General features: G+C 36.9%; 1 protein-coding gene across 1 annotated transcript in view; it reads left to right on the forward strand.

The window, feature by feature from the left end:
- Positions 1-25,703, forward strand: part of LOC127976120 (echinoderm microtubule-associated protein-like 5) — a 59,097-nt gene that overhangs the window by 14,681 nt on the left and 18,713 nt on the right. The window contains exons 8-26 of the mRNA XM_052580282.1: positions 22-278; positions 381-593; positions 686-853; positions 1,915-2,021; positions 2,140-2,258; positions 4,887-5,073; positions 5,215-5,320; positions 7,935-8,028; positions 9,579-9,679; positions 10,494-10,687; positions 10,778-10,889; positions 11,175-11,302; positions 17,298-17,439; positions 19,920-20,072; positions 20,281-20,412; positions 21,873-21,961; positions 22,426-22,602; positions 23,396-23,597; positions 23,745-23,871. Coding sequence (XP_052436242.1) covers positions 22-278; positions 381-593; positions 686-853; positions 1,915-2,021; positions 2,140-2,258; positions 4,887-5,073; positions 5,215-5,320; positions 7,935-8,028; positions 9,579-9,679; positions 10,494-10,687; positions 10,778-10,889; positions 11,175-11,302; positions 17,298-17,439; positions 19,920-20,072; positions 20,281-20,412; positions 21,873-21,961; positions 22,426-22,602; positions 23,396-23,597; positions 23,745-23,871 — 2,808 coding nt within the window. The remainder of the gene's footprint in view (positions 1-21; positions 279-380; positions 594-685; positions 854-1,914; positions 2,022-2,139; positions 2,259-4,886; positions 5,074-5,214; positions 5,321-7,934; positions 8,029-9,578; positions 9,680-10,493; positions 10,688-10,777; positions 10,890-11,174; positions 11,303-17,297; positions 17,440-19,919; positions 20,073-20,280; positions 20,413-21,872; positions 21,962-22,425; positions 22,603-23,395; positions 23,598-23,744; positions 23,872-25,703) is intronic.

Below are 25,703 nucleotides of genomic sequence, written 5' to 3' on the forward strand. Positions count from 1 at the left end.
AGACCTGTACTCATTTTACAGGGACATGACGGAGGTGGTCCATATTAAGGATCGTAAAGAGGCTATCCATGAACTGAAGTACTCCCCTGATGGAGGGCACCTAGCCGTGGGCTCTAACGATAACTCGGTGGACATCTACGGCGTTGTGCAGCGTTATAAGAAGGTGGGCGAATGCGTGGGCTCCAGCAGCTTCATCACACACATGGATTGGTCCACCGACAGCAAGTATCTACAGACCAATGACGGCAACGGCCGGCGGCTCTTCTACAGGATGCCCAGTAAGAGCTCTGTGCTCTCCTAGAATTATGTATTGCTGCTAGTATTCACGCCTTGGATTGGATAATATAATTTCAACTGATTTTGGTATTGTTTGTGTTTAGGTGGTAAGGAAGTGACCAACAGGGAAGAACTGAAGCTTGTCCAGTGGTCCTCATGGACTTGTGTCCTCGGGCCGGAGGTGAACGGGATCTGGCCTAAATACTCTGATATCAATGACATCAACTCTGTAGATGCCAACTTCAATAGTCAAGTTTTAGTTACAGCAGACGATTATGGATTAGTTAAATTATTTCGGTACCCATGTGTCAGAAAAGGTGGGTCCTCTTTACTCTTGGTTCTCTCATTTTTGCTAGTGACAATCTATCAGTATTTATGCTTACCCAGTTTGCCTTTTTTACATCTCTAGGTGCTAAGTTTAAAAAATATTTAGGCCACTCAGCACACATAACCAATGTCAGATGGTCACATGATTATCAGTGGGTGATTACTATTGGTGGAGCCGACCACTCAGTGTTCCAATGGAAGTTTGTCCCTGAGAGGAAGTCAAAAGAAACTCTTCATCTAGCTCCTCAAGGTGTGAATCTATCTATCTATCTATCTATCTATCTATCTATCTATCTATCTATCTATCTATCTATCTATCTATCTATCTATCTATCTATCTATCTATCTATCTATCTATCTATCTATCTATCTATCTATCAAAACAAAATGCAACTTTAAGGACACTTTTAAAAAGTGTGCATTGTAATGTAACAGTCCAATGAAATGTTTTACCTTAAAGTAGATTACCTTTAAGTCCATAAATCTTTGTTTTAATAATCTTTAGTCAAGTTTTTAAAAATTACACTGTATTGTTATTCAATATTACATTTATAAATCATATATTTCAAGTGTACCGAATTGTGGCTTTAAATGTGTAAGTACAAATATATTTAAAGGCATGACATAAACCTTTTATTAGAAGTTACATTAAAGTAATGCTCGGCAACACATTTTGCAGTACACTTTTACCATATTTTAAAGACAATCAAAGTAATTATGGGATATAAAGATGAAAAACCCTAATAAAACATACATTGCTCTAATGTTCAAATATAAAATTAAAGTGACGGTTAAATATTTCTGAAGAAAACTTGGACAAATGCTAACTGAAGAAATCATCAAACTTGTTCATTTATACGAACTGTCAGAACAAACTGATCTTTTGAAAAATGTAAATCTGAAAAGCTGATCTAAAAATCTATTGAAGAAACAAATAAATGTCAAGGCAATGGCTGTGCTACTAAAATACGTGCTGGATTATATAAGCAAAGCACCGTTTTACTAATGCAAATTGATTCTACTTTTTCTTCGCATGTTGCTGCTCAGTCTACCATGTCACTGTTCATTTTCCTAATGGATTTCTCACAGCTCACGATGGCAGTTCTGTTCCTTAGACATCAGCAGTTTTCTTAGTGATAAATCAATAAAGAGGAGGGGCAGCACTTAGAAATGACGAAGTTACTCAGGGTTTCTCTGGAGATCATGATAAATGGAATAGTTGCTAATTTGTTAATTCATTTATTTGTTTTACTTGAGTGGAATGCATAATCAGCGCAGGAGTTCAATTGTTTTGCCCTTTCTGTCTTACAGAGACATTAGTAGACTCACACAGCGAGGAATCCGACTCGGATCAGTCAGACGTGCCTGAGATGGACTCTGAAATCGAACAGGAGACCCAACTTACTTACCGACGACAGGTTGTTTAATACATATGTTTATCAAAACCTGAGAGCAGGACCTCTCGTTGGTCTAATTTCCTTAACACATTTGCCTCAGTTGTGTGTTTGGGGAGTTTTATGAGGTTTTTTGGTCCAGGTTTACAAAGAAGATCTACCTCAGCTGAAAGAGCAGTGTAAGGAGAAACATCGTGCCATGGCTCTGAAGAAAAGGGAAAGAGCTCCAGCCAGTGGATTGAGGTTGCACTTTATACATGGGTAAGTGCTTCAACAGATCCCAAACAGCATTGACAGCAACTTGGTTTGTTATATGAGGAGCTCTCAATAGTACTGAACAGATAGCAAACAAATCATTACTCTCCAAAATCTGTCTCCCAAACATAAACATAGTGTACAGTTTGTGCACAAACCAGTTACCATGTTACAAACAGCTTGACCACTGTGACCTGCTTTTTTTCACAGATTAAAAAAAAATGTAGTATAACACTTGAATAATATAATATAATATAATATAATATAATATAATATAATATAATATAATATAATATAATATAATATAATATAATATAATATAATATAATATAATATAATATAATATAATAACTTGGTTTTGAAGCATGAATTAAATGTTTCCGGTGCGTTACTACATTGTGTACACATACAAAAGGGTTCTGATGTTTCAGCAAATAGTTTTGACAATTGCACTTAAAGTTTAGAGATTCTACAACTATGCCAAAGCAATTGACAAAAACAAACAAACAAAAAAAAAACCTTTAAATCAATTTTACGTTTATGCATATACAGTTTATGGTTTATATGAGGTTAAATTAAATTTCAAAGCCTATTCAGTGTTAAAAACAATGGCTTTAAATTATACTGCAGCACTGAATGGTTGTAATTAATGGCTAAATTGAAGGGGAAATAGAGACATCAGTAACAGTATTAATATTCATTACTAATAGGCTAATTAAGTAAAAAGCTCATTAAAAATGCTATTAAATACATATTTTAAATATACCAACTTTATGTTGTTTCTACATTTAATTTGGAGATTCAAATTGCAATATAAATATAATATATTAATATGCAATTAACTGTGATTAATTCAGAAAAATATGTGATTATTAGCTACACTTTTTTTTATTGATTGACAGCACTAAATAAAATAAAAGCCAGAAAATCCTTTTTTTAATGCAGAAAGATTAAAATTCAAAGCATGATATGTGTAAATAATCCTATGGGGATTGTAATGGGAGTGATTTAATTCTGAACAGACCACACATCTGGTATAGACACAGTGTAAAGAGGTATTTTTCATTATTTACTTATGCACCTGCAAATCAAAAGTTTATTTAACTCAAAATATGCATAACAAAGCTCTGGCAAGTGCCAGTTTCAGTCCCAAAGATGAACTGTAATCACCCTTAGAGACTTTGAGCAGTTTGCTGTCAGTTCACAGATCTTCTGAAGCTTGTCTCCAGGTTGATTTGTTTTGAAGTTACCGATACTTTCAACATCAGCCTGCCTCTCTGACTCAGACAAAGCTCAGAGTGATGCATGTGGACACCCCCACAGTCTGCCTGATCATTAGACCTATCTGACAGCTTCCAGCTGTGTTCTGGAGAAGATGGTGACCAACGCTCAGCTGTCTCAGGAACCGTGCTGTCTGCTTTCCTTTTCACCCTTTACATGGCAAAGTGAAGGTAGTTAAAACTATGGCCACAAGCTCATGCTTTCCAACAACTCTGAGATAAGTTTAAGTTGGGGGAAGAAAGTGAAAGACTGTCTTGTGCTGTTCTCCAGTGTAGAAGTTGTCTTAGAAACTGATCTGGGTTGGACCCACAAAACAGTTGCCCATCAGTTTTGGTCTTTCAACACTCAAACATGCTAATCCTTCTCAAAAACCCTCAGATCAACTCGATGGCTTGCAATAACAGCCACAGCTGCATTAAGATGAACTTCAAATATGTAGCATTTGTTTCAAATGCATCCGTAGGTCATTAGATGGATTGAGGATTACAGATTAAAGTCTGAGAACAGTACAGTTGTAATTGCAATGTTGCCCAGTGAAGCTGTGCATTGGCTGCTAGAATAGACTTGGATCTGCTTTTAGAGGATGAAGATATGATGCTGAGGAAAATATTTAGATGAGGTTAACTTAATGGTTTACAGAAGCAAGGCAATTTAGGTCACAGAATAAAATCCCATTTGTTGGTCTCTATCTATCTGTCCATTTATTGGAATAAGTAGAAACGACACTAATGCATTTCTAGCGCTGTAAGCGGAGGCTAAAAAATTATGAAAAATGAACATGATCATAAACAATGAAAATGATTTAAGGACATCATGAAATGTATTTAGGCTCTTGTTGCTTTACTGAAGCTTGATATGTTATGCTCTGCAGTTTGGATAAATAATAAATAAAAATGTAAAAAGCTTAGTTGTTAGTATGAAATGAAAAATCACCTTTTGCTTTATTTAAAAATACATAATACAGATCTTATTGAGAAAAATGTATCTGCGCATCATCCATGACCTCATCAAAATTACGTAACTAGATGTTTTCTTGACAAAATGACAGAATTTGTAATAAAGTATAATAAGACTAGTTTCATTCATTCATAAAAAAAACAAAAAACAAACAAACAAACAAAAAAACAAATCAATTTTTTTTTTAAACAAGACAATTGAGTGCCTTATTCAGGGGCTTACTCATGATTAAAAAAAAAACATTAACTTGTTGCCACCTACTGGCTTAGTTATGTCATTACAGAGAAAAATGTTTTGGTAAATGGATTCAGAAGATTTGAAAATCTTCAAAGCTATGGTCGGGGTTAGACATTTGTAATGTGTGTGTGTGTGTGTGTGTGCAAATGTGTGTTTCAGTTACAGAGGTTATGACTGCAGAAGTAACCTCTTCTACACTCAGACCGGTGAGATTGTGTATCATGTGGCGGCTGTGGGAGTGGTGTACAACAGACAGCAGAACACACAGCGCTTTTACCTGGGACATGATGACGACATCCTCTGTCTGGCCATCCACCCCGTCAAAGACTATGTAGCCACAGGCCAGGTACAGTCAGCTGCACAAACATCTCTCTTTGTCATCAATAGCACACAGAGCAGAGATGTTTCTCTACTGAATAGAAACACATCACTTTAGTTCAGCTAATGGTCAGGACATATGAATTATCTGTGTTTGTTTCTTATCCAGGTGGGCCGTGATTCTTCTATTCATGTATGGGAGACAGAGTTTTTGAAGCCATTGTCTGTTCTTAAAGGATTCCATCAGTTTGGGGTGTGTGCACTTGACTTCTCAGGTAAGCACTGTGGAAAAAAGCCCCACTGTGAGGTCATGTCTGGTCTCCTGATTATTGGTGGCAACATTACTATTACTATTGATTAGGGAGTTTATTAAAGATTAAAAGAACTTCATGTTTTCAAGTCAGTTGATTCATCGTAATATTTCATGTCAATTTAATGCATCCTCGATAAAAATTGGGATTAAGTTCTTAAGTTAAAAAATTCCTACTGACCCCAAACTTTTGAATTATAGTGTATATTTTTTATAAAGTTGAGTGAAGAACCAAAGTATACTACAAAAAGAAGATTCTAAGTTTAAGGTTTAAAAAACACATTATTTTTCATATGATGTACATTATTGTTTCTCCTCTATGCCCCGCCTTTCTGAAACGTGTGAATTTTTACAAAGCTCATCAGTCTAAAAAGTGAGGTGTGCTCTGATTGGCACAAATTTTGAAATTTAAATCTCCAGTGTGTTGTGATTGGCTGAATACCTCAAGTGTGTGACGGAAATGTTAAGCCCCTAAACACTGTGATACTGTGTGGCGCGACGAGACAAAACAAATAAAACCCATTAGAAACGAGGCATTCTTTACATCCTGTGGGAACATAATTACTGATTATAATGACTTGTACTGTCTTTTAACGCATTGCATGGCTCTGCATTGCAAGTGCTACTCTACACTTAAAACTTTGAGTCATCAGTGGCAAATCCTTTAAATATAAAAAACCTACTTCAGGAAACAGTCCTCCATAAAATGCGTTGCACACATCTGAATATTTGGTTTGAACTGTTCTGGAACAGATACAACTTAACCACTGATTTCTAGTCATGTCCTCTTTTAGAAGGCCAAACAAAGTAATTTTGCTTACACAGTGAAACACACAGCATCTCCACAACAACGACAACAACAATACTACACTGAGAATGAAAGTCACGCCTTCTTTCGGCTTTATGCAAATATTCCCACGTCATAACGGTTTCAGGTGGGGGGGGGGGGCATGGTTGACTGTTAACTTTTATAAAGAATATCTCTTTGGATTTGAGACTTTAGTCTTTGCAACTTTACAGATCTTCTTTATACACCAAGAGCTTGTAACACTCCAAAGATAAAGGAAAAATTTAAATCGCATCATATGACCCCTTTAATTAGTGCTAACACAATTCAAGCCATATGTGTGATTTTCACATACTCTTCTCATGGGATAGCTGGTTGGCCGCCAATTGAATAGCCCTGCTCTAGGAGATTAAAATGATCCTTAAAATGCTAAAATGAACAAATAGCTCCCCTTTCTGACACATCTAAAATTGTATGACTCATAGTCTGAATCAAAGTATGAATAGAATAGTATCTCCAGTCTGGAAAAAATAGGTCAGCCACCCTTTTGTGTGTGTTGTTTTTTGTGTTAATAGAATCTTATATATATATATATATATATATATATATATATATATATATATATATATAGTCACGGGGTGAAGAACCACTCGACAAGAGGTACGTGAAATCAAAAGCCCCGGAGGGTGGGTTTATTGAAAAGTGAAGGGTGCCTGGTGAAGTGTCCTGATCTGCTTTCCGCTGGTTGGTGCTCCCCGTGTGCTCTCCGTGCTCCTCTGTGCCAATCAAGGGGAAAGTGGGTGTCCTGACGTGCTCCAAAGGGTGTGGGCTGTCGGTCACTCGCTGCTTTCTGTGGGGATAGGAGAGAGGGGTTAGTCCAGCTTTGCGTTCTGTTTGAGACCCTCTTCTCAGTGCAACATGTGCTGCTTTTCAATGTGCTGGCTGATGGGGAGCAGCTGTGACCGATCAGCCGGTGACGAGGACGTGCAGGTGTTTTGGTTTGGTTTCCAGGGCGACGCTGATTCCTCTGGGAGTGCTCGTCACAATATATATATATATATAATTTGTTTTTTTTTTTATAATGAGGCATGAACTGTATTACACTCAGAAGACTTTTTATCTATCTGTCACAGCTCTGAATAGGATTTGTAACAATGGATTTCATAGTGAATTTACCTTAGCAGGTTCTCCATATTCTGATTTCTATATGCATTTGGCAGACACTCTTATCCAAAGTGACTTACATTGCATTTGAGGTATACACACTTTTATTAGTTATTGCATTCAATACCCATGACTTTAACATACAGACTTTGCCACATATTCCTGTTCATTTTATAGATTATTCTTGCTATAAACTGTCCATTTATGCAGGAATAGTCCACGTGGCTACTGGGTAAAACCACCGATCACATTGATTTATTTTTGTATGTATTGATTCTGAAATCATTGAAACATTCTTTGTGAACAGATCTACAATTTGTTAAACGAGACACATTTCAGGTTTAAAATCAAAGGGTCAGGTGTATAGAAGAACTTCTCTTGGCAAAGCTAAAACAGCAGGGCCTCCTAATATCTGTCAATGTCATGAGCCTAAGCATAAATGATTATTCTCATTAGATGCCATCTAACTGATATTTCCACTGGAGCGGTGCTGTCACATTGCATTACTTGAGACATCTTGTTTCCTGATTCGCAGGGTGGAGATGCTATAGACTCATTACATGATATACATGCCGTTATTTAGCTGATCTTGAGTATAAACAGAGCTCTATGATGTCTGTCTCTGCAGCGGATGGGAAGAGGCTGGCTTCAGTGGGTCTGGATGACAATCATACCATCGTCCTTTGGGAATGGAGGAAAGGAGAGAAGCTTTCCACCATCCGGTGAGTGAATAATACCTGCTTTGCTTCATTAAAGTTGTAGTCCAAATGATTTTGCTTGGGGCAAATGATGTGCTAGTGTGCTCCTAAAAGATTTTGGCAGATATAAGCATGTGAAAGTAATTATCTTACAAGAAAATACTCAAAATGACTCAAAAATATCTGTCCAATCTTCCAGTATTACCTATATAATTGACTAGCAATAACTAGAAGCGAATCCCTATTGGCTGTTTAAAAAATAGACAAGCAATTTGATATCTCCCATCCTAAATGTCTGTTTCAACAGAACTAGATTAAAAGTAAATTGCATTCGTCAAACTATTTCTTGGGGATTTAAAAGAAAAGTTGTGCTTTCCTCACCAAGTTTTAATGACGCTTTTTAATACTTTGAAAACTTTTAATACTTTTTCCCAGATAAACTTTCTTCTTTTTTTCATGTTTATGTATGTCATCTAAAATATACTGGCATCAATCCATTATAGCAAATGAGTGTCTCAACACTTCTTCATCACATTATCCTGTTCATCAGTCTCTGTCACAGCATGATCATTATCCCTGGAGAGAATCGTGAAACCCACTGCTATCCGTTTCTCTCCCTACAGAGTGATTTTCATGAAACGGCTGGTTTATGTTAACTGAGGGACTCTTTTATCCTTCTGTCACTACATACTGTGTTAGATGTTAATTCAAATTGGATTTAGTGCTTTATTTATTTGCTGTGTTGTGTCTTTGTTTTAAAACTGGCTTTTAAAATCCCACACAGTGAGCCACAAGGGTCCATAGAAAATTTAAATAAATAAATGAATAACTAAATAGACTGGTCCGAAAACACGAGTCTTGCACATATGTATGCTATTTTATTTTTTTGCCAAAAGAAATAGGTCTCCTTTAAAACACAAGTTTTGCTTTTAAAATCTATTTAAACCATGTTCAAAACATTATTATAACTAGCCCTAAGTATTACACAGAACAGCTCTGGCAAGCATCCACAATGTTCTTGGAATGTGATGATAACATAGAAGTTTTTAAGAAAATGTCGAAGTTTTGTGTGAAACAGTTGTAGCTAAACACTGTAAAACACTGTAACGCACATTCTTTCATGGTTTAGGCTACTGTGGTAATATAATACATAATATACCTGCTCTTAGAGTCTGAAGCATAAGTATTGCCCTGTTTGGATGCTCTTGAGTTCTTAGGTAGTGCAGTGCTCCAGCTGACTTCTCCCTCGGGCTTTCTCTGGTGGAGAGGATGCTTGTGCGGGTGGAAGTAAATAGGGCTTGACAGTGCAGTCACTGCTCAGTGCTCTGCCCGCTTCACATCGGGCCTAATGCAAAATCGCAGTCAGCCACTGTCCCCCTCGCTGTTAAATTCCCCGCCGGCAGTCAGACAGTGGAAACAACACAGCAGACAGGTCAATTACAGCCCTACAGTGCCGATTGTAAACCTTTAAACTCTTTAAAACGATTGAGGGTTGTTCAATTCAACTTTTTTGGTGCCAGCAAAAGAATCCCAAATACATTTAACAACATAAATGTCTTTCTTTTCATTTACAGGGGAAGTAAAGACAAAATATTTGTCATTAAAATCAACCCGTACATGCCAGACAAACTGATAACCGCTGGAGTGAAACACATGAAGTTTTGGCACAGAGCAGGTAAGTCTATGGCTATGTCCATATGAATCTGGATGGTACTTACATTTTAAAAGACTCTCCAACCAAAATGTATTAAGTGTTTTCCAAAATCGCTCATTCAGATGACAGGTCTTGGGGGGAATTTACACTCAAATGCATCAAAGTATTTCTGTATAATTACTGTCTTACGTGACTGCGTCACCAAAGAGCAGCCATGCACCTCTACAAGCAATGACCGCATTTATTGTGTTACGTCTGCTCTCTATGAAGCACAAGTAATTTTTTACATATGAAATGTATTATAATCACTTGCTTGTCCTAGTTTTCTTGGAGATATTTGGGGCCAGTTTATCAGGAAGTAACATTTTTGTTCTCTTTGACTCATTGGATGGAAACAGTGCTATATTCACAAATGTTTTATGCAATATTCCTGTTTTGTGCATACAGTATGTTAAATTTGCATCTTGCACATGCATATTATGTGTTTACATGACATCGGCAACTACTGGTATGGCATGCATAATACAGCATTTGAAGTAATTGAATTGGATCATTTTGACAACATTGTCATCTGTAAATCTTACCAATTTTTAGCATATCTTATCATTATATTTATCTTGGGCAAAGTGAATAAAAGTCATCTTCAAACATCTTCAAAAAGGTCAATTTTTCAGAAAGGCGTATTAATGTATACAAAAAGCCAAAACTTAGAGGAAAAGAAGTGTTTTCAAATTTATATGGATTCGCGTGAACATCTTGTGCATGTCTTTTGGAGTATGTGAATTACTACACTTCCCCAGTCAGAGATCATCTTACAAACCATTGCTGTTTTCAGGAGGTGGGCTGATTGGAAAGAAGGGCAGCATGGGAAAAACCGAAACAATGATGAGCGCGGTATATGGCTGGACAGAAGAAATGGTGTTCTCAGGAACCTGCGCTGGAGACATCTGCATCTGGAGAGAAATGTTCCTGGTGAAAACCGTCAAAGCTCATGATGGGCCTGTTTTTAGCATGCACGCCCTGGAGAAGGTATCAGATTTAGCTTCAAATAGGAAATAAGATTGAGTTACTATCCCTTTAAATATTTCAGAAATATAATGTGATTGTGTTGTTAATAAGGGTTTTGTGACGGGGGGAAAGGATGGAATAGTGGCTTTGTGGGACGACACGTTTGAGAGATGCCTCAAGACATATGCCATAAAACGAGCGGTGCTTGCCCCAGGCTCCAAAGGTGAAGACGTCTCTTGCATTATTTCAAAGACAGTCTGTCTGTCGGTCTATCTTCTTTTATTTTGTTGTACAGTTGTACAGCATTTTTTTTTTACTGGAAAACAAGACTAAAATACTAATTAAGACACTGTTTTTGCTGTTTAGCTTCAACAGTGTGAATAACTTAAATTAAAGCCATTGAGGATAAAAACCTCCATGCATTCTCAAAGTACATTCAGTGTGTTTAATAAATAGAAAAGCCAAGGTCATGGATGGGTGTTTATTTATAACACGTCCCTTCCTGCAGGTTTGCTTTTAGAGGACAACCCCTCCATTCGTGCCATATCTTTGGGTCATGGGCATATTCTTGTAGGAACAAAGAACGGAGAGATTCTGGAGGTGGACAAAAATGGGCCCATTACTCTTCTGGTTCAGGTAAGGCACAGATTCATTTGTTAGATTAGCATGACATGCCATTAATCATTGTGTGTGAGTGTGTGTGTGTGGGGGGGAGGGGGGGGGGTGAGTATTGTGGACTCTGCGAAATATGACTATACAAAGGATTGTTTGAAAATTATTACTGTGTTTTTCCCTAATGAACTAAATTGTTGAAAAATAAGAGGCTTAACAGATTCATGCCTTCCCTCAATTACAGTAAATTATGCACTTGTGAATAAGCCATGTGCATACATTAAAGCATTAAGCCCAAGGAAGCCATGGTTTACAGTCATTTTAGGGAAGTTAATAGGCAGAATGTGAAGTTCTCCAGTAATGTTTAGCCAAAGAGTTACCAAGCAACGCACAGAAGCAGCAAGAAACCAATGCAGCTGTGCAGTAATACTGGTGTTTATAGGTCACGGGTATGTGTTTATAAAGGATTTTACAACTACTTGGCCCGGCAATCATTAGACTAGGACTGAAACTGTCTGCATATATCTTGTGCAACAGCATGAATGTTTTTTTATTCAATTCTAAAAAAGCCTCTTTGATATGTCTGACAACACCTGCTTCTGTTTGTTATTATCAGTGAGCTGGAAATATGTATTACACAACCGTAAAAAAAAAACAACCGTTTAAAAATAGCTTCTAGAAACATATTGTGGCGCAAGGAGCAAACGACAGACACATTGGGGGTGGCGTCAGGCCTCGGAGGGGCTTTTATTAACAGAAAATAAAGCAAAACACGGAAAAAAGTGTCCAAAGGGGGAGAGTGTCCAAAACAACAGGGAATCTGGTGTCTGGTGGAGGAAGGGTCCAGGTAAGGGGCGGAGTCCGGCAGACACACGCGCTCCCCTCTTCGGTCCGCGGTATCCTGGCCTGAGGACTGTGTAAACGGGTGTAAATGGTTGAGGTTCTCGTCCGGACCATGAGTCCGTCTTTGGTGGCGCGGGAATCCCTCAACGCACCCTTCCTGGACTTACGAGGAAGCACAGGGAAGAGACCGGTCTCCCGAGGAGAGGCGCGTTGGGCTTTTAAACAGCGGCGGTGATGAGACTCCATTTCCATCAGGTGTACCCCATCACACACCGCTAGCCCTGGGAGCCTTTCGGGATCATGGTGAAGGGCGGTGATTTAGGACAGGGTGCCGATGATAATTAGGGGGGAGGCAGCTGACTCGTCACACTACATTAAAACCTTTTAGAAGGCTGATGTTTTATTGGTTGATCTTGTGGTTGATGGTTTATATACTATTATAACATGGCTCTGTGGAATACTTGATTCTGATTGGTTAATAGTGCCATCCAGCGGTATGTTATTCCCAGATAACAACCACCAAATTGAATAACACACTGCTCACTCCGCTAACATTGACAGTCTGTTGCTATCTTCTGATCGCAAGCAATCAACCACCACATGTACTGTAACAATTGAAAACTTCAGCATTAATTTAAACATATATGGTAAAAAACTTAAATAAATTTTAGGCGTAAATTTTTTTAGGCGTGAAATAAGCGGCATAATGTACATCCAGCCGGTTGTTATTTCAGAATAAACTCCCTCAGCTCAGACTGATACAAGACCTCTCCACTTGGCGTCAGGGGTTCGGATCACCCTGTCAGGGTTTATTCTGAGATAACAACTGGCTGGATGTACATTGTCCCTTACTTAGTATAGTAATTTTGTATAGTAATATATACATTATAAACATTGGTAGGGTGGTTTCAAGACATTTTTTCTATTGTGTTTAATTTTGTTTGAACAATATAATGTTCTTCAGATGTTAAGAACCAATTTTTTTTAGAAAATTCAGTTTTAAGTGCCATTTGTTTTTGTCTTTGCATAATAAACTGTGACTGTTCTTGTAAATCAAATTTTTTTTCTGACTTGTTTTTTTTTTTTTTTACTCTTTTCTCCTTACCATTGTCTTGCAAAAAGTGTTATTCTTTTCTTAGAAATACAAATCTACTTTTAAAGATCATTTTTTCCTTACAGCAGCACCCGTAAATGACCCTGAGAATGAATGAGTCAGTCAAGTGTCTGTCTCTCCACCTGCCCTCACCACTGAACCACTCTGTAATGTTGTGTTCTGCACAACAGAGTTTTGCCAACATCACTGGAACTAAATTGCTCCAGTTCCACTTCAGAGATGAACAAAATGGTCCGAGGCTGTCGTTATGTAATAAATTGTAAACGGCAGTAACTGCAGACTGGGCAAAACTAGTCATTTTCCAGTATTTCTGTACTCAGACTGCCATGGTTTAGCAAAATAGTTGGTTTTTGGGCAATGATGAAATGTGTGTCTTTCTGGCTTGAGTTTTAGAATCAGAAACAGTGATTAATTACAGGTTGGTGCTTATTGAAGTCATTGTACAGTGGTGTCAAAAGTACTGGCATTCATTACTCAAGTAGAAGTATAGATACTAGGGTTTAAAAAGACTTTTGTAGAAGTTAAAGTATCAACTCAAGCTTTTTACTCAAGTAAAAGTGTAAAAGTACTGGTTTAAAAAACTACTTAAAGTATAAAAGTAAAATTAATGTAAGGGGGAAAAAATGCCATTAAGAACAAAAGCTTAGTCCGCACCACAAGGGCCTATTGTGTACTACCCCACCGCCTCAAAAAACATTTTTCTAAAGGCCATAGGCCATAATGACTATAATGTTATATTAAAATGTTCATGTTGAAAAATTTGGGATGCACTAGGCTTCCTGTTTCAGCCGCATATATGAAAATACAAAAATGGTGTGCACATCCCAAACATCCAATTAGGACACAGGTGCAAGACAACTGAATGATATAGACAAATAAAGAAGTGAAGTCTAAACACTGAAAACTACTGCTCCAGAGGAATTTAATCAAGCAACGTTTCGACCTTCAGGTCTTCATCAGCCGCATATATGCCCATTTAAAATGAATGCACTTTAGTACAATGCAAATAAATCAAAGGACTAGAGATATGATGACTAGTTGCCAATAAGTATTGTTATGGTGCAAAAAGTCAAACTTCAGAGGCTTGTCATCAATAACTTTTAATGGAATGTTTATGTACATCCAAGCTTAGCTGCAGGAATCTGCGAGGGCAATGGACAAGAACATTGGTGCAGGCTTAGTAACAATTACACTTGTATGGTTGTCTATTTACAGTAAACATTATAGTGCTGTCAAAATGAATGATTAATCCAATTGATTAATCAAAAACTAAAACTGAAAAAGAAATCATAATCCTGATACTTTCTTGATTGATAGCTTCTTGTATTTGGTACATACGTCTGCTATGTCCAGTGTTCGGGGGGTAACGAGTTACAAAGTTGGTATAGCCTACTTTTCACAACATTGTCAATCGCATCGTCAATAGAAAACGCTAATTTATTAAAACGTCTCGCTACCGAACTACCTACAGTAGCTTAATTTGTCAAGGACGAAGAAAAAGCACTCATTTGGTAAATGAGTCAGTGAGAAATAATAACTTTTAAGTAGGGTCCAGTGCCTTTTCAATACTTTTAAAACGGTACCGGCTCCTAAACGGTGCCTGAACCAATACTTTAAAAAAAAGAACCACAAAAAAACTATGGATAACTTTAAAGAACACTACAAATATTTAAAATAAATCCATAGCTTGTTGTGCAAGTTGTGCTTCCCTTAATCTAAGGCTAATAAATGTATTTCACAATCTGGGTCATTATTTAATACAAAACCACACATAATGTTTCTACTGTATCTCTGTCACTCACTCTGATATAAAAGTTAACATGAGTGCTGTCTGTCACTTTCTTAAATCAGTTCTGTGAATTACTGTATGGTCATTCTTTATAAAGTAGCAACAATGTCGTTTTTAAAATACAGTACTGTGCAAAAGTCTTATGGAAAAATTAGTATTTTCTCCCCAAAAAGGGTTTTAAGCCAGTTATTTATATCTTTTGCTGTAGTGTGTCAGTAGGAAATATCAGTTTGCCATTAATTTTAATAATAATCTAGTGCGATTTTGAATGCACAAGCAGTCTGACAACGGCAAAATTAATGTTTGGAAATGTAAACTGATATTTTATACTGACACACTACAGCAAAATATATAAATAACTGTCCGAACACCATTCTTTTAAGTGAAAATAAAAGTATATTTAAGTAAGTGTAATTAAAGTATGTGTTCGTTCATATGTGTTAAGGGCAAGATTTTCGCTGGAGGAAATGGCTGTGGTGTGATGAGCGAAAACTTTACAGATGAGAAACCGACTGCTACCTCGTGACCTTTTGTAAACTGTATTTATGACAAAGAACTGCACAGATATGGATATTCTAACAATCTATCGATAAACACATACCTTTTGTCCTCTGTTTGTTTAAGTGCGCATGCGCTGCTCCGTTCGCAGTCTGCGCCTCTGCGGATTGAAGAGCGCGCTGAAAGACGGAGAGGAGACCGGTCTGACGCTGGTTTCATGTGAAATTTAAGCGGACTGACTCTGAGGCGATCGGATACCGGTTCCGTACCCAACCCTACTTTTAAGAAATATATTTTTTGATAAACGAACCCAAAACTGTCTATGTCCTGGCTGGACTGTGATGTGATTTGTGTCACGTGCAGGTGCGATGGATCGCGTACAGACCAATAGGGTGTTGGAATGGTATCTGTTTATACTTCTCATCCAACCACAATCAAATTCACTCCATCCGGATGGCGCGATTTATCTGGATAGGTTTTTTTTTTTTTTTTTTTTGAATGATGACAAGCAGGAATGAAAACAAGCCGAAATGAAATAGCAGTAACAAAGCTATTTTTAAAATGTAAGGAGTAGAAAGTACAGATACTTGCCTGAAAATGTAAGGAGTAGAAGTAAAAAGTCGGCTGAAAAATAATCACTCAAGTAAAGTATAGATACCCCAAATTTCTACTTAAGTACAGTAACGAAGTATTTGTACTTCGTTACTTGACACCTCTGGAATGTTTACCTACTAAATGTTCTGTATTGGTTGGTGCAAACCCTTCTTTGCTTTATGTGAGCTTGTTAATCTATCAAGCATTAGTACGGCGTAAAAATGAACAGAAACAACAACAAAACTCTGCATTTAGAAATCCTTAGTCATAGATTTTTATAGGTCCTACTTGCTGCTAGAAAACATTTGAGCTTGATTGAATTCTTATTTATTGCTCTCCGAAATGCTTTTCCGGAAAACTTTTTATGGATCCCTTGGATGCGTCAGACTAATCTAGGGCAAATTTTCTCAAGATGAATTGTGCCTGCTGACAGAATTGTTTATTTGCATGTAGATTATTTTAGCTTCGGATTTGCTAAAAAGAAACGCAAACTAGGTATAGACTGTGAGGTAGAGAATGCAGAGGATACGGCAGACTATCATGATCTGGTGTACTTTACTAGGACTGTACAGCATCACTCCCCCACTGTGTTCCAGGGTCCTGAATCAGCTATTTAACACCATGTGTCTGGATATATGTCCAGTTATAATGGTCTTCTCCATCATTTGATGAATCACTGCCACCAAGCTGACTAGAAAAATGTGGATGTACTCTTTTAAATTCTTTTCTGGCGGAAAAAGCTTGATGTAATTTGCTAACTTATTGTCTGTCATGAGCATAAGAAAGGAGATGTGGTTGTGCTGAAAAGAATGACAGTTATGGTGATGTGTTAGTATTAAATAATGTGTGTGTGTGTGTGGGGGCATGTTTTGGTGTCATATCAGGACACAACTCTGTATAATGACATGGGTATGATACAGGTATTACAAGGAGAGGGTGACATATGAGGACATAACCCATGTCCCCATTTTTCAAAACGCTTATAAATCATACAGAATGAGTTTTTTTTTTGAGAAAGTACAACTGCACAAAGTTTCCTGTTAGGGTTAGGGTTAGGGGTAGAGTTGGTGAAGGGCGATAGAATATACAGTTTCTACATTATAAAAACCATTACGCCTATGGGATGTCCCCACTTTTCACAAAAACAAACGTGTGTGTGTGTGTGTATGGGCTGTATTTAGGGTCACATGGAGGGTGAGGTCTGGGGTCTTGCCACTCATCCGCATCTGCCACTGTGTGCCACTGTGAGCGATGATAAGACCCTGCGCATATGGGATCTGTCCCCCAGCCACTGCATGCTCGCCGTACGCAAACTCAAGAAAGGTAAGAAGATGCTTACCAATACTCATTAGAATCTGCAACTTTTTCCATGTGTTCAGAGGCCTTAATAAAATATTGGGTCACACTTGCTTTTAATGTGTCCGTGTTGCAGTGTAATTAGTGAGTACTGAGCAATAGTAATTAAGAGTGTGTACTAACTATAGGTTTAGGATTAGAGGTTTGTTTAGTGCTTGTTACTTGTAATCTTGTATAAATAAGTGTTATTATTAGCCAACTATAGTAGTGTAACAAGTACAATTACAAATTTAAATGATTAACAAATATTATTATAAGAACAAAAGTAAAGCTCAATAATCTCTTTAAACCGTATACAGTGACAAGAATGATTTGGAACAATGGGCTAGGGCAGTTAGGGGGGAAGTCGTGGCCTATTGGTTAGAGAGTTTGACTCCTAACCCTAGGGTTGTGGGTTCGAATCTCGGGCTGGCAATACCATGACTTAGGTGCCTTTGAGCAAGTCACTGAACCCCCAACTGTTCCGGGTGTGGGTTCACAGTGTGTGTGTGTTCACTGCTGTGGGTGTGTGTATGTGTGTGTGTGTGCGCACACTTTGGATGGGTTAAATGCAGAGCACGAATTCTGACTATGGGTCTCCATACTTGGCTGAATGTCACATCACTTCACAATGTATTTAACTGATACCCTAAAATTAAGATACTGTACAATGTGGTTTTGCAATTAAATAATTTTTTATTTTATCATTAATTTTCCAAAAAAATGCGTCATTGAACTAGTTTCACAGTTTCACTAGTTTCAGAGTGTTGAAATGTTTTTTTTTTTTACTTCAGTGGAAAAAAAATATTGGTAATTTTCCCTTGTGAAAAAGAAGGGACCACAAAAGCTGTCATCATTTACTCACCCTCATGTTTTTCCAAACTTTCTTTCTTCTGTGGAGCATGTTTTGAGAAATGTGTGTTTTCTAGGTTTATTTCCATACAGTAAATGTCAGTGGTAACCAAAATTTAATTTTTATATAGTCTTCTTTTGTGTTCTGCAGAAGAAAGCATGTCATATAAAGACATGGGATGTATTCCATTCTTATAATATTACAACCTTACAGCAATTAAACCATGCTAAGGGTAACTACTATGATGTAACAAGGAGAAATAACTGTATGACCAGCTACAGTTCTTCACTAGCTTGTTTCTCAGTGACATAAATTTCAAAGCACACATGCATTACTGTCTACAAAACACCCCCCTGTCTGATCATAAATATGCTTATCTATGTGCTCGTCTTGTGATTTGTATTCCAAGCTTAGCATACACAATGCTTGACCTCGTTATGCTTCAGAAACTCAATTTGTGCTGAAAAATATAACTTAAGTGAAGAACACTCAGCATGCAAATTAGCCCTAAGAGTATATTGATTGCCTGAGGGCAGAATCTCTTAAGGGGATGGTTGTAGTTCATTTTTGTAAAGTAACGACTGCTGTTCATACATATAGGATACTCTGAAGACCAGTGATTTAATCAAATAATGCTTGATAGACCAGATCCTTAAGATGAGCTATCGACTCTTCATAAAATCTAATTAAATTATTTTATGATTATTATCCTTAGAGTACACTGGGTCTTTGTATATTTACTTGGATAACGAACAACGAAAACTTATTTGACAGCGATTAGAGGATTGTGTAATGGGTTCAAGAGATTTCACCCGAAAATTTAAATTCTGTCCACATAGACCATTGGGATTCAAAAATTCAAAATTCGACGTTTGTTCTTTCATCTTTCTGCCAAAAACAGATCGATATTTGCTGAAAGCTTCCCCTTTAATTTAGTCTTCTTAGTTTCTCATTTGCATTTCTGCATATTCGAACATGCCATGTTGGAATCAATCAGGTTTGGAGTCACATCAGAGTGTGTAATTAACGACAGAAATTCATGTTATGACCAACATTACATTAATGTTATGGCCGATTTTAAAATCCTATACAATTTTTTCAAATGCTACACATGAATTTAGGGATCTTGTTTTACCTTTATGTTGTGTTTTTGTTGTTGTTGTTCACAGTTGTTTGTTACCTTTGTGGCCGAAAATCGCAAGGCCCCAAGGTTTTCATTTTATTTTTTTAAGTTGAACTTATTTTAAATGCTGTGTTATTAGGACACCAAGTCATGAATGAACTCGCAAGATGCGAGTGTGAAAGTCAAGCATGTCTTTTTTAGCATAATACCATAGAAAAACAATGGAAAAGTGTTCTTTGTGAATGCAACTTTACTTTTATTGTTCGGAAGAGAGCATCGTGAACATTCTGCTGAACTTCTCTTTTTACATTTCACGGAAGAACGAAAGTCTTACAGGTTTGGAACAATGTGAGGTTGAATAAATAATGGGTGGTATTTAAACTAACCCTTTGCTTACTACCCTGGCCATTGTTCGATATTCATATGTGGCTATAAATCTGTGTAGCTGTCATGCTTGATGAGACAGAATTTAACACTTAGAACTTTGTGCAGGTGGGCGATGTTGCTGCTTCTCTCCAGATGGGAAAGCTCTGGCTGTGGGACTCAATGATGGCAGCTTCCTCATCGTCAACGCAGACACTCTTGAAGACCTGGTGTCATTTCAGCACCGCAAAGACATCATTTCAGAAATCCGCTTCTCTCCTGGTTAGTTAACACACTAATATCAGTACAATGGAAATGCTTTGAGTACTGAAAAACATGAATTCTTTCATCTGATCTAGTCAGTATGATGTACATTCACATATGCTAATCTAATAAAAAAATAGTTGCAGGAATATATTAACATATTAATAAGAATATGATAGCTGGGTCGTGGTAAGGCTCAAAACTGAAAAACTGACTTTTGTTACAGTAACAGGCAAGTATTTGGCTGTGGCATCAGGTGATAGTTTTGTGGATATTTACAACGTGATGAGCAGCAAGAGGGTTGGTGTGTGCAAAGGCTCCATGAACTACATCACCCATCTGGACTGGGACAAGAGAGGTGAGATGGATACAGGACACAAACGCTGTATTTCAGAGAGCAAAGTAGTCAAGGGAAGTTTTGCTGCAACCAAGCGACCAGAAGTCATTCATCTTTAGTGTGAGTGGGGGATTTCAGGCAACATGATAGTGATGGATACAATGTATCTGATTCATATATAACTTTATGCAATGTGGAGACTAGTTGAAGTAAAAAACATCTCTTGTGTGTTCTTGTCATCCATGTTCTGTTAATTACTATGGTTAAGAGTATGCAAGCTGGAACACTTAATTATTGGATTTTTCAAGAGATTTTGATTCATTGTTGATTTTACATCATCTTGTTGTTCATGATTTGTTGTATTGTGCAATTGTTCATCTATGATTGAGTCTGATTGAAAGGCCCAATCCCAATTCTACCCCTTAGCTTTTCCCCTTTCCCCTACCCCTCCGTTTCGCACGTTCACGTGAAGGGGTAGGGGTGTCTCGATTCTCTTTTGGTTGGAGGCGAAGGGCCAGATAGCCCTTTTTCAGGATCACACTTCAGACGAAGGGGTATGAATTATCTCGGCAACATGGCTGCTACAGCAAACAAAAAGACACATAAATGTAAGCTTTTTTGGCATAAATAAAGATTTTAGCGAAAAGTAATCAATTGTTTTGTTACATTCAATTGTGAGTTCATATTAATTATCATGTTACTCAAAGAAATGTTTGCAGAAAATCGCTAATATTTGCTAACGTCATATCATTACAGACTGCATGATAGTGCCAGAGCATATGTCTGATCAGGGCGATTACTGCCATAGACATTGATGCAGCCTAATCCCCCCAATAATTAAAAATCGCTAAACCATTTTCTCAAATATTGTCGATTCGATTCGATTCGAGAGAGAGATAGAGAGAGAGAGAGAGATGGAAGTTGCGTGTATTCGCGTCTTTTTAGAGTGAGTTTACTTAAAAACAGCGATTGTTTCCTCTCGTCGCTGGAAAATATAATGTAGCGATTCAGTATTTAAACTGTATTTAATAAAAGTCGTGGGGCAGCGTTGACAAGTTTGTTTTCTCCTGGATGTGTGAGCTGCGTGGCTTCCGATCTATGTTTCATGTCATGTGTGTCAGTAAGCAGCTCATTAACACAGAACGATAATTAAAGGCTCTAATGACCACCAGTATATGTGTGTATTGTAAGAGCTAGATGACGAATGATGGCGTGTGACGTCATGGTAGTGGTGTCCCAATCCTTAGGGGAATATTTTCTCCCCTACCCCTCAACACTCTGTTTTATGGGACAAGGGGAAGGGGTAGGCGGAGGGGTAGGGGAAGGGGTATAAAACAGAATTGTGATTGGGCCTAAGTTTAGGTCAAGGGCAATACAATCTACTGTATGTATAAAAAGTCCTTGAACAGTAACAAAAATAAATTAAGACAGGAAAAAGTTTCGTTACATCTGAGCATCTCTTTTCTGTTTTCTTGTATTAGGGAAGCTTTTGCAGGTCAACACATCGGCAAAGGAGCAGCTATTTTTTGAGGCCCCTCGTGGGAAGAAGCAAACCATTCCTGCTACAGAGGTATGGATCCTGAACATCTCACCGTGTGTCACCCTGAGAGGGGAAGGGCACTCTTAAGGGCAAGAACATGGCCCACTTTTCATTAGCTTGTCTCTAAATTTGGTGGCAGGGAATTAGGCCGTGCTTAAGGCCACGGCTACGTTGGGACAGACAGTGAACGCTTATGTTAATAACTTAAGATTTAGTAAGAACTGACAGTGTTTCTGATCTTCAACTAAGTGCACAGCTTCTGTAGGAGGCATTTTGGCTACAGTCTTTGTTGGATTGAATTGGATTTTAATATTGAAATGTATGCTGCCAATTCATTTTTATTAAAAGCGTTGCTCGATGCCAGTTTTTTGTACAACATACAGCTTTAAAACAAACTCTACATATTGTTCTGGTTAGGCGGACACTTGGTTTTATAGGAATTCAATTAGTTTGTGTTTTGATGATTTTTTTTCACACTGCCTTTCTTTCCTCAGGTGGATAAGATCGACTGGAGCACATGGACATGTGTGCTTGGAAGTTCCTGTGAGGGAATTTGGCCTGTGGTCAGTGAAGTTACCGAAGTTACTTCTGCATGTCTTAGCAATGACAGGAAGTTGCTAGCAACTGGGGACGACCTTGGATATGTCAAGCTCTTTAAACATCCAGTCAAGGTTAAGAATATGTTATTTAATCACTTATTATTACTATCCCTCATACTTCATCATTCATCTAAAAAAAATTAAAATCTTTTTTTAAACTGTGAATTACAAAAGAAGAGATTTAGATATACAGTGCCCTCCACTAATATTGGCACCCTTGATAATTATGAGCAAAGACGGCTATGAAAATAAATCTGCATTGTTTTAATAAAAAAAATCACAAAATTCTAACCTTTCATTGAAGTAAAATAAATGATAGATGATATTTACCATGATATTACAATTTTGTTTATTGATTTTCTTTTATTGATTTTTATTTATTATTATTATTATTATTATTATTATTTTTTGGATCAAGATTCATTTGATTGTTAGATTAGATTATTATGTAAACTCTGAAAAATGATACTTTGGAAAAATATTTGTCACAGACAAATATATTAGTTTTTCTCAAATTATATAACAAACAAACAAACAAACAATATATATATATATATATATATATATAATTATCATTTTTTTTACTTAGTTTAGAACTAACAACACTTTGTTAGTCAATGTTTAATTTAGTTTATTTACTGTGAGTACATTTTATCCTGATGTCTTTTTAATGCTTTATATTTTGTTATTTACTAAAAACTGTACTAAAATTCAGAAACCATGATTTTTGGCTATACTCTATATAAAAATGCACTTAAACAAATGACAGATGTTTAGCCTTTTTTGAGTGCAGGTGGCTCTAATTTGAGATATTTTCATATATCATTTACTTTCATACATGTTAACATTTTCTTGATCTTAATAGGGAAAATTTGCAAAGTTTAAGCGGTACATGGCCCACAGTACCCATGTGACTAATGTGCGCTGGTCACATGACGACTCTTTGCTGGCGTCAGTCGGTGGCTCTGACACCTGTCTGATGATCTGGAGCCATGAGACTGAGGGCTGTCGAGAGGCCAGACAGTGTGACAGCGAGGAGTCTGACATCGAGAGCGAAGATGATGGAGGTGAAAAAGATCATTGATATAGAACAGTTATTACTGTCGTCCACTGTCATCTAGATTTAAAGAGGGTAGCCATCCATCATATGATAAAATATTCATTTAAATGTGTGTGTCATGATATAAAAGTGAGGCGTCTCTCCATCTGTGTAGGGTATGACAGCGATGTAACTCGGGAGAATGAGATCATCTATGTAATCAAGGCCTTATCCACAAACATGCGACCCATGACGGGGGTCAAACCCCACTTACAACAGAAGGAGCCGTCAGTAGATGAAAGGTAAGTTAGGAATGACAGCCAATCATATCAACCATGTCCATATCAACCCTCTGTACAGTTATTTATTTAAAAGAGAAGCAATCCATGCTGCAGCCAAGGTTTTTTCATAATTCTGTACATATATATATATGTACAGAATTATGGAAAAACCTTGGATGCAGCATGGATTGCTTCTCTTTTTTTCATGTCCTAACCTTTCTTTGGCAGCTTAATGGATCGAACAGGGTTTAAATAAGTACAGAATTTATATATATATATGTTTAATATATTTTGAAGGATGTAATATATGTGTTTACACCATATTAGTTATCGAGTGATGTTAGTGATTTAATTTAACTGGATATTTATGCATGGCCGTTTCCCCATTTTTACATGTAAATTACTTTTGATAATCTAGCACCAACTTAAAGTGTATCTTTATTAACATCTATTAATGAAATAGCACTAATAAATTCAATTATATTTAATAGTCATCACCAAATGTTAAAGGAAATTCTATCAAAAAATAAATAAATTCTAAGACCTCAATAAACTCCTAATTTACTGCTTATTAATAGTTAGGTATTTAGGGTTAGGGGTAGATATTGGGTTAGGGTTAGGGTTAGATATAAGGTTAGGGTTAGGGGTGCTGGATATGCTTATGCTGAATATTTGCTTTATAAGTAATAATAATTAGCTAATATGTTAATAAAAGGTCTTCTAATAAACAACTAGAAAATAATTGGTTTCCCTATACGGAAGTGTTAGCATGTATTATATATTTATTTATTTAATTTTTACTAGTACAAATTTTTAATATTGGACATTTATCTGTTTCGTAAAATAGTTGTCTGCTTATTAGAACTTGGGTCCCTTTCCCAAAAGTTGTTGTTATCAACAGATTTCAATGGAACTTTCCACCATAGTAAGCTAATGATGCTTTTGGGATATGCACGCCTGGTTAGATTTTTGATGTGTTGGCACTTTGCATACATGCAGTGTTCTATGCCATAAAATACATTAGCCTGCATTTCCAATAACATCTAAAGACTAATGATAATGAATAGATTTTAAGTAAATTAGATTTTGAAATATAGTAACACTGTCAAAGATGTAGCATGAAATACTGAATACTCTTAGTTATCCACTTATTTCTTCTCTAAACTCTTGTATTTCAAATTCACCACAACTCTAGCACTAATATACTGTGTTGAATGAGCTCATGTTGGTGGCACACTCTCTAAAGCCAAATGATTTACTGATACTATTGGAATACCAAACTATCTTTCCAAAGTGGAACATCAAACTGTCTTTCACAGAAAGGTTTCTGATTAAATAATTGTATCTTTTTTCTTTTAACCATAGAAAAACATTTTGAATTGCTTATTGCATTTACAGTAAAGCACTTACAACGGAGGTCTATGGGCATAGGCATTTCACTGTGATTAGAATACATTCTGTTTCAGGGTAAAACCAGGCTCATAGCCAGCTATGAGGGTACAGAGGTTCGGACCTCTGTAAATTTTTAAAGTTCAAAAATTAAATTTGTTTTCTTTGAATGTCTAGATTGCTGTTCAAAACTCTTTATAGGAGTGTCTGCAAGTTTAGACAGTTTGCAAGAAATGTTGAGTGCTTGTAGTATGAAATGATCCAGCTATAATAAGTGTTTTGGGAATTGTCTTTTTTCACTTAGGTTGACACTTTAGAAAGTTAATCAAGTGGGAAGTTGAAGTTTGGGGTCAGGGATTTCTTTATCTTATCTTATTTCCAAGGATTGTAAATAATGTAAATGTATTGTTATTTATTTATCGGTTTTTATTTGTTTAATAGTAATATATGGAAACGGTGCGTTG

Source organism: Carassius gibelio, chromosome B17, assembly GCF_023724105.1.
Source record: "Carassius gibelio isolate Cgi1373 ecotype wild population from Czech Republic chromosome B17, carGib1.2-hapl.c, whole genome shotgun sequence".
NCBI lineage: Eukaryota > Metazoa > Chordata > Actinopteri > Cypriniformes > Cyprinidae > Carassius > Carassius gibelio.